Here is a 10,144-nt window from a genome sequence, read left to right on the forward strand (position 1 = left end):
AATCTTAATACCTAACTCCCTCTGTCAACAACTCGAGAATCTATAAATATAGGATTACCGAGAGAATAAAAGGAGTCTATTATCAGCAACCGTGAGTGTGTGTTCTTCTACCTTCTTTCCTTTTTTTTTTATTTTAAAACCCGCTATCTCGTATCTGGTGCCGAAACCCGGGATCACGGATTACCGGACTAATTTTTATTAATAAGAAGAATCCCGTTTTTTCAGTCTAATTTTTTTTAATCAGTTGAATTCTTTTTTTTTTTATTATTATTTTTACGATGACGTCTAATGGCATAGTAAGACCGGGCGTACTTAACCTGGACAATTTCAACGTGGGAAACCAACCACCTCCAGTCGAAAACATCCCACTACCCCCAGAAGTAGTTAACCAACCACCGGAGCTGGCCCCGCTACCGGAAGTCTCATTAGCAGGAGCTAACGCGACCACCTTAGAATGGATCAAGGTCCGCACGGCGACGGCTCAAGACCTGAGGAAAGCTGTTTTCGACCTGGAACGATTCACTGGTGAGACGGGGGAATTGAGTCATTTCCTTAAAGGAGGAGACAGACTAATAGCGCGAATTGTTGCCAAAACAAACGAAAGCATATTAGATAGAGATGATGCCGAAGCATTGAGGGCAGCGGTCGTCTGTAGGGTGAAACGCAGCATTCTTAATCAGATCCAGGCAGACGAGGAGACACCCTGGGACGTAGTCAAAGCGAGGCTGAAGAAAGCATTCGGAGGGGAAACGAAGAGGCCTAAGCAGTCGAGTGGACAGTATGCTGGCGAGCTATTAGCGAGGTACAATCGTATCGCGGACAAGCTAAGCAAAATGATGGCGGCAGACCAAGTAGAGGGCCGGATGCAGTTTCTATCGGGCATATTAAAGGTCCAGTTAGCTAAAGAACTGGGAAAAAGGGAGGGCCTGCCGAGGGAGCGATCCTTCGTTGAGTGTGCACAAGAACTAATGGACTCATGTGCCCGAGAGGAGGAAGCCCGAATGGAAGTGGAAGAGCCGGGGTGGATGCGGGTGGAGTACAACCGATCGAGGAACATTCAGAATTTTGGGAGAATGCGGGAAAATAGAGACAGCGGAAGAGACAGTGCGAGATACCAGGAGAATAGAGGGAATCAGGGGAAACACAGGAGTAACGGAAGAAGAGAAGACCGAAAATGCCACGGTTGCGGTAAGATCGGACACCTGGTGTCGCAGTGCCCACGTACCAGGTGCTTTGAATGCGGTAACGAGGGACATATCGCGAAACAATGTCCCTATATATATAAGAGAAGGGAAGTGAACCTCGGCGAACCCATGGAAGTGAATGCCCAAAGGGTAAGGAGAAGTAGGGTAATAAGATCCGGAGGATCGAGCACGGAGTCACCAGGAACTTCCGAGGCATCAAATACTGAGACAGAAGAAATGCAGAGAACACGAGAGGACTCACGGAGAAATCCCGGGCAGGTATGGAGGCGAGCGCCGGAGAGAAGAAGAAGTCAGGACAACATCTGAGGGGAGTACCAGCGGAGAGGCGACCGCACATTAGTCAGCTACAACATCAGAGGGAAGCAAAGCGGTCTGCCTATTATCATCGTGGGAGGAGTAAGATGTCACGTGGACACCGGAAGCTCGAACACCATCCTATGCCGGGAGGCGTTGAGGAGATTGAGTGACGGTAAGAAGACACCACAGGTGCAGGTATGTGATTGTAAATTGGTCACCTTGGCCCTGTAGCGTTATGGGAGAGGCAAGGATGGGGTTAAGTCATTTGGGGGTTGTGGGAAGTAAACTCACGGTTCACGTAGTGGGGAAAATGCCGAGAGATTATGAAGCGATTGTAGGGTGTGACCTATTGAGAAATATGGGAGCGCGAATTAAAAATAAAGACGGGCGATGGGTTATCAAAATAGGGGAAAAAGAGTTCGAGTGCCAGGGTTTAGACAGGGATAACAACATGAGGGTGGGGGCGATAAGCCGCGTGGAGGGGCAACGGGGGAGACGGTTCATGAGATACCCTTAAAACAAGAAAGAATAACATATGTAAAAGAACGGAGGTATCCTCAGGCGTTAAGAGAACATATTAGAGAAGAGTTGGGAGCGTTAAAAAAACAGGGGATAATTATCAACAGTACGTCACCCTATAATAGTCCCCTGTGGGCGGTTATAACTTATATATTATATATCAATATAAGAATTAAAATTTTATCCACTTTTTAATCAGCCGAAAAATATATTAAACGGAGGACCAACCAATAAATTGATAATCTAAATAATCAATCCGACCGGTGTTGATCAAAAAGTCTATTAAAAATTTAAAAATAAAATCCGGCCCGAGTTGATCAAAAAAATGTTATCTGAACTGAGAGCTCCCATGATAAACTTCCCTCTTGCCAGGTAGAATGCTCTGGCAAATTATTATTTTTGGGTTGGAATGCTAATATAAAAAAGGGAAAATAAAAAACTTGAATAAAATTGAAATAGACAAAAATGAATTTTTAAAAACAGAAAGATAAGTAAATAAACCAATAATGTTTTAAGATGTATTGAACAAAAAATTGCTATAAATAATAAAAGAAAAAAATAAACAAGATAAAAAAATTATTAAACTAATTACTTCTTTATATTAAAAAGGATAACACACAAAAAAAGAAAACATCAATACTTTCCTTACAACAAAAATATGAGAAAAAACTGAAAATGTGTTCCTTGGGCAATATGTTTTTCTATATCTAACCTCCGTCCAGCCGAGAAAGCAGAGATATGTGGTTGTGTCCAGACTGAATTCTTAACAAAAAAATATGACGAAAGGGTGATTTTCGTATAAGTGGTATGTGGCTTGGCCAAATGCAAACTATGTTCTGATAAGAGCCTTGCTGGGGATCTGTCGCATAAACAATGCAGGCTCACTATTACTGCAATGTTTATAATCAGGGACTGACGGCCGTGAAATACATCGCGCGCACACACAAACACTCTCAAATTTTTGCATTAAACAAAATCGTCCTATATAATTAAAATAAATTCGTTTCTACATTGATTATTAAATTCACATAAAACAAATTAAAAAAATTACAAATATTTTTAATGTTGCTTCAACAAAAACATTTAAAAACCGGTTTATCTTCTTAAGCTCCTAAATTACCACCTGTAACCTTATTCCTCGCGACTCCATCTGCAATGCCTACCTCTGCGCAAAGTTGGGCTAAAGTTAGCTTTGGGCATTAAAAGCATTGGGAACTAAAAACTAACCGGTTAGTTGTTAGCTGTTGGCTCATAGCTAACTCTTGAAACTAGCTATGATATGAAATTATAATTGAAAATTAAAATAAAATCGATTTATTTGCGCGCTTGGGAATTGATTTATTTTAAATTTTCGGATTTAAAGCATATTGAAAAATATAATTTTCAATTTCTTTCTTTTTATCAACATGTTCTTCACAATAGATGTTTTTTTGTAATTAACATTAATTCAAAAGTTTTTTTCTAACTGAATGTACTGTGTTAACACCAATAATGTTTCATAGGCTTTTCTACTAGCACTAAAAACTCAAGTAATCTCTACAAAAATGATGGGACTTTGACAACCTATAAATTGTCCACTAATCATTTGGCCATGGCAAATTTTTTGTGTAGCTCACCACTAAGAACATGCTCGTAACATTTCATCAACTATTCTAACTATTTTATTTTATTTATTCTTTGGTTTTTTTATTCAGATATATTGTAAACATGACATTAAAGAAATAAATAATAAAATTACCATAGTTAAATAATTGTCGTGACTTTGGCCTTTTAAAACTCAGAAAACTTATTTAATAAGAGAACATTTACTAAACTTACTCAAATTGGATATGACTGAATATAATGTTACGGAGTATAATTACAAATACAGTTAATTCATTATTTAAATTATGTTTGAGTTACAAAACTACTTACGGCCCCTTCATAAGGATATGAATCTTCAGTGTCGATACCACCATTGGATGAAATGTAAATGAATGCTTGATTCATCAGCCCACCTTGGCACCCTTGATTTCCGTAAGATCCAGAACAATCCATTAACTGCTGTTCGCTTAGTGAGGTCAGTTGTCCTCCTGTTATGAAGAGCTGTCCTTCAAGAGCTCCAGTCTGCCAAGTTAATAAATACAATGCGAGTTTATAGTATGAACTACCATTACTGCTACTATTTCATTGGTGGCGAAACTATTCCGGCAAGAATACCAAGTTGTACTGGAAAAACAGACCCAAATTTTATACCTCGTTAAAACCTTGGCCATAAATCTCTACTGAGATAACCTCTCCGGGTTGAAATGGGAGTGAGATATTTGCAAAATAATTAGGGCGGTGTATCGCTCGTTCAGTATAGAACGATATTGATTTTGTTCCAGAATCGTTATATTTCACTAAACGATGCTAGGAACAAATAAATGAATAGTTGTACTTAGTACGAGGAACTTTTTCACGAGGGACAGTAAAGAGAAAGTGTCACACTCTCCAATATTTTGAAAGCCCAGAAAGCTAGGAAGTTTGACGTTTTTGGCTGTCAGAACATTTTTTAAAATATTTGAATGGCATTGGAATTATCCATACAGCCAGTTTTAAATTTATTTATTTGTATTCCCATTATTTATTATTTTCAAACTAAATATATCTGTTTATTTAATGAATTTAAGTACTGGGTGACATTGCCTATTTCTTCAGAATTGTTAGATGTTAACAATTTCTTATATATATCTTCACTACTATATGGATTAAGAAAATTTAGAAATTTTTTCCTTTGATTTTGATAAGCATGGCATTCCAAAATGATATATAGTAAGCTTTCTTTTTGTATTACATTTATTGCATTTCGTGAATTATTTAATTCGGAGAAGGTGTACTTTACATAATCCGTAGTTTGTTCTAAGTCTAGGAAAATTCATTACTATATCCTTCGACAGATTAAATTCGAAAAATCAGGGCTTGGTCAGAAATCGTGGCACATTCCACTTTTAAAATCTACCTGTGTAAGAACTTTAATAATGCTGGGACCATATATCTAACATATTTTCTTTAATCGTCGTAAAAAAAATCCGTATATGACAGTTTATATTGGTAACATGACAGGTTAACTTAAACCATTTCCCGTAATTCCCACGTGAGCTTTGACCCACATAAATATTATTTGTTTTTTATTGCGTGAATGTATTCTTGAAGTACTTTAACTATAATGTTATTTTTTTCTAAATTGCTAATAGTGAATTTATATTATCGGTTATTATTAGTAATTTATTTTCACTTGTTTTGTTTATGGAATTTAGAGCTTATAATATTGCATATAATTCAGCGTTATAAATAGATGTGATGTTGGTAATTTATATTGTGCGGAGTATTTGTACTTTGATATATAAACAGCTGAGCCAGTATTATCTCTTGTTTTTGATCCATCTGTGTAAATATTAATATGATGAGGCCAATTTTCTGTAATTAATGTTTAGGTATAGGCGTTAATCATAATGGATGGTAACGAATTGATTTTATTATTTAATATAATATTAATTGTTTGAAATAACATATCATAGTCGAGTGTGTATAAAGGTAATTTATTACTGGAAAAAAAAATTATCTGTTAGCTGTTGATATTTAAAAAAGATCTATCTATAAGTGGAACACATTTTTTTCTTTTTCCAATATGTCGTGGTTAGGATAAGAACACACACTGATACTATTTTATTATAGCTTTTATAATTCCTAGCTTTAACTTAAAAGAACTTTCTATCTGCTAGTAATTGTCTTCTAAACTTTAAATATGTTTCGCCTGCCTTATTGTATAATACGTCTATCGGAGTAGAATTAAGAAGTACTAAACATAATCTTAAACACCTGTTGTGTATTACATCAAATTTCTTTAAGCTACTATCAGGAGCTTCACCGTAGATTGTAGCTCCATAATCAAATATTGCCCTAAATAGTATTTCTATAAAAGAATAGAGACATATTGGGACCTGCCCCCCTTATTATTTGAACTAATCAGTTTTATTGTTCTCATTAATTTTTCATTCCTCTTTCGAATATTCATTATGTGTTGGGTCCAATTTAATTTACGATCAAAACGTAGTCCTAGAAAACAAACTGAGGTCATATATGTAAATGTAATCCCTACTAGTACTACTTGATCTCCAAGAGGAAATGTATGTTCCCTACTGAAGGGAAAAACTACAGATTTAGCGACCTAGATATTCATACCAGTACCTAGTTGCCATCTTTTGAGCCCTCTCACTGTCTCTTTTAACAACTCGAGGCAACGGTTAATATTCTTATGTGTTACATATAAACAGGTGTCGTCAGCGTAATATAATATCTCTACTTCTCTGGACATATAATTGCTTAAATCTGCCGATAATAAAACAAAAATTAAAGAGCTAAGGATACCACCTTGTGGCAGTCCAATCTGAGCATTTCTCGTACCAATTATGCAATTATTAATGTTTAAAAATATTTTCCTATTATTAATCAAGTTCATTATGAAATTAATAATTTTCTCTTTAATATTTTCTAATTTTTGTGATAGTAAATGTATAGAAATTGAGTCGTATGACTTCTCAATGTCTAAAAATAATCCAATTGTTTTTTTACCTTCAGAAAATCCTATGTTTATGTCAGAGTGAAAGACCAATAAACTGTCCGTGATCGAATTTATTTTAAAATTGCAACCACCATTCCAGTCTATATTTAATCATTTTTTCGATTTTTTTTAAGTACGCAGGAACTTAATTAAATAGGTCTAAAGGAAGGAGCAATTTTTGGGTCCGTACCTGGTTTTAGAATAGCTATCACACAATATTCCCTCCACGACTCCAGTAATAGATTAGTTTGCCATATGTTGTTGAGTATATTTAATAATACGATTTTTAATTGTAACGGTAATTTATTAACATTATATAATGAATATTGTCTTTACCAGGGGAGCTGTTAGCATTATTTTTTATTGAATGTAAGAGTTTTAGTAAGATAAAATTCCCTGATAATCGCTTATGAACTTCTTCGTTATCTTTAACCTTATCATCTATATGTGTAATTTTGGAACCACTAGAGGAGGGGCTAAAATGTCTAAAAACTCCTCACACCTGTCTCCAATGACGGGGCCCAATCTGTTTACAGTTTTTCGATTTTTTAGAATAGCTAATTTATTTCATATTTCTTAGATTGGGTTACTTTTATTAATACTGGCAGTGAATGATCACCATGACTCTTTTTGTTCATTTTTAGTAACCCTTTTGAATTCTGTATCTGCCTTTTGATATTTTATTACGTTGAAGGATTATTTTTATATTCACTAAATGCAACGTTCCTTCGATTAGGAAGTTGTCCACATTCGCTATCCCACCAACTTCTGCTGTATTTTTTATTGAAAAATGTGCTGTATACGGGAATCGTACGTTTACTTAGTTTATTAAGAAATTTAATAAACTCCACATACATTCTGAGAGTAAAGTAGTGTTTTTTTGTGCAATTCTTTTAAGTTCGGACCAATTTGCCGATTGAATTTGTCATTTTTTGGTTTGAGGTTTCGTCTTGTTTATACTGAATTTTTATAACTATGGGGAGATGAATAGAACCTAAAGGGTTATCATGAACTTTCCATACAGAACTGTTGGCACCGTTTATTGAGCTTAATGTTATATCCAATGCAATATTTATTTTCTGTCGAATATTGTTTACGGTTTAGGGTTTGAGAACCGTTGTTCAATAGAATAAGGTTATTTTTTTAATTACCATAACTAAATTTTCCGACAGATCACCCTGACAACACATCCCACGTAGGTTCTTGTATCCTTATTCATAAATCTTTACCTCACTCCCTTATTTCTTCCACTCCGTCTGATATTATTCAATCAACATCCATCAGCTTATCCTCTCGCCCGTTTAGCATTATACTTTCAGCTATATATTGTTCTCCAGGTACATATTGTTATTCCTATAGCCATCTTGACTCCTTATTCCGGTCTCTTGGTCCGCGATTTATTGTTGGAGGAGATTTCAACACCAAAGATCAACTGTGGGGATGCAGAACGTCCAATACTCGTCGTAGGACTCTTTCCCGAGTCACAAAATCTAATAGTTACTCCTACTTATTGGCCTACATCCCTTAAAAAACGTCCCGATATCCTTGATATATTCGTTACTTCCCAAATACCCACATCACAATCCACAATTCAATCTTTAGATGACCTCTCTTCAGATCATAGCCCGCTTCAACATCACATCCATTCTAATCCTATTCCTAGAGCCTCTCCACCTTCAATGTTTACAGGACAGGTAAATTGGAAAAATTTTCGGACTGATCTTGAAAACGTACTTGACTTAAAAATTCCACTAAAAACAAAAGAACAGATCGACTCTGCTATCGAAATACTTTCTAGATCGACAGGAACTACTATCACTAACAATAATTCACCAATGAACATAAAGAGTTTTAGAGAAAACAACTCACCTCGTCACATACAAGCATTATTAACAGAAAAACGCCGGGCAAGAGCGAGGTGGAGCAGAACAAGATATCCCTCGGACAAAACTCATTACAATACATTGACTGACAGAGTAAAAACAGAAATTAGAAAACACGGAATACAAACTTTTCAGAACATAACAGAAAACTTAAATACCACTGACAAATCATTATGGAGAACTTCTAAAAAGCTACTAAAATACAAATCTTTCAACCATCCACTTCTCACTGAAAATGAGACTTGGACACGATCAGATGAAGAAAAAACCCTAATCTTCGGCGAACACCTCTTCAAAACGTTTAACACCCATCCCGATATCCTGAATCCAACCCATCTTGAACATGTTGAAGCAGAGATTACAATTGACTCCAAATCCACTCCAAATGACCCTTCCTCCTAATGCCTTTCATTCCTCAGAAATAATGAACATCGTCCACCAATTACCTTCTAAAAAAGTTCCTGGCCACGATCTTATCACAGCACACATTCTGAAACAGCTCCCTCGTAAAGCCATTCTTTTCCTTACCTATATCTATAATGCTACTCTCCGATCCACCTATTTCCCTGATCCTTCGAAAATTTCTATAATAAAAATGTTTCCCAAACCTTCCAAACCACTTGAATATCCATCTTCCTACCGTCCTATTTCACTCCTGCCCATTATGGGCAAAATCCTAGAAAAACTCTTATTAAAACGCCTCTATCCAATCCTTGACTCATATCATGTTATTCCTGACCACCAGTTTGGATTTAGAACGTCTCATTCTACCATACAACAGGGTCATCGAGTGGTTGATGTCATATCTACATTGGAGCGCGGTATGTACTGCACGGGGGTCTTCCTCGATCTTGAACAAGTTTTTGATCGAGTCTGGCATCCAGGTCTGCTCTATAAACTTCGTCAATTCCTACCCCCAACATATTTCCTTATAATCCCCTCCTACCTCAATGATAGAACCTTTAAAGTAAATCATAACCTAGCCTACTCATCTCAGTCTGCCGGTGTTCCTCAAGGTAGTATCTTAGGTCCCATTCTTCATACGGTTTATACAGCTGACATCCCAACCCACCCTAACACAGTCCTAACAGCATGCGCTGATGACACATGTATACTTTCTGTAAACAACGACCCAACTATTGCATCACAAACACTACAGGCACACATAACATCTATTGAAGAATGGTGTCAAAACTGGAGAATCAAAATAAATGCTGATAAATCCCCCCAGATCACCTTTACTCTCCGTCGTAAACCTCCTGTCCTACAGTATCCTTTCTAAATACTCCACTAACGCCTGTTGAACAGATTCGATACTTTGGACTCCATCTTGACAAGAGACTTTGGAATCCACACACAAGACTGAAACGACAAGAATCTGCTCGTAGATTCCGATTGCTACAACACTTACTTGACAAACGCTCTAAACTTCCCTTTCACTACAAAAAATTAGTATACACTACGATAATCAGACCAATTTGGACATATGGAATTGAGCTCTGGGGCTCCACCAAACCATCAAATTCTTCCATTAATAATAACCAATATATACCATTTAATCTGGTCACCTAGTTATATTGGGATAAGAGGTAACGAAATGGCTGATAGAGCAGCAAAAAAGGCGCTCAACCTTCCGGGACCAAGTAAAGATTTCTTGA

The 10,144-nt window shown here is 36.4% G+C and overlaps 1 protein-coding gene across 1 annotated transcript in view; it reads right to left on the reverse strand.

Moving 5' to 3' along the window:
- Positions 1-3,935: 3,935 nt before the first annotated feature.
- LOC106679805 (cathepsin L) overlaps positions 3,936-10,144 on the reverse strand; it is a gene marked incomplete at its 3' end in the record, with an annotated part of 31,586 nt that continues 25,377 nt past the window's right edge. The window contains 1 exon segment of the mRNA XM_067048722.1: positions 3,936-4,127. Coding sequence (XP_066904823.1) covers positions 3,936-4,127 — 192 coding nt within the window.

The sequence above is a fragment of the Halyomorpha halys genome, unplaced genomic scaffold, assembly GCF_000696795.3.
Source record: "Halyomorpha halys isolate HHAL.00 unplaced genomic scaffold, Hhal_1.1 Scaffold221.1, whole genome shotgun sequence".
NCBI classification, from domain to species: Eukaryota; Metazoa; Arthropoda; class Insecta; order Hemiptera; family Pentatomidae; genus Halyomorpha; species Halyomorpha halys.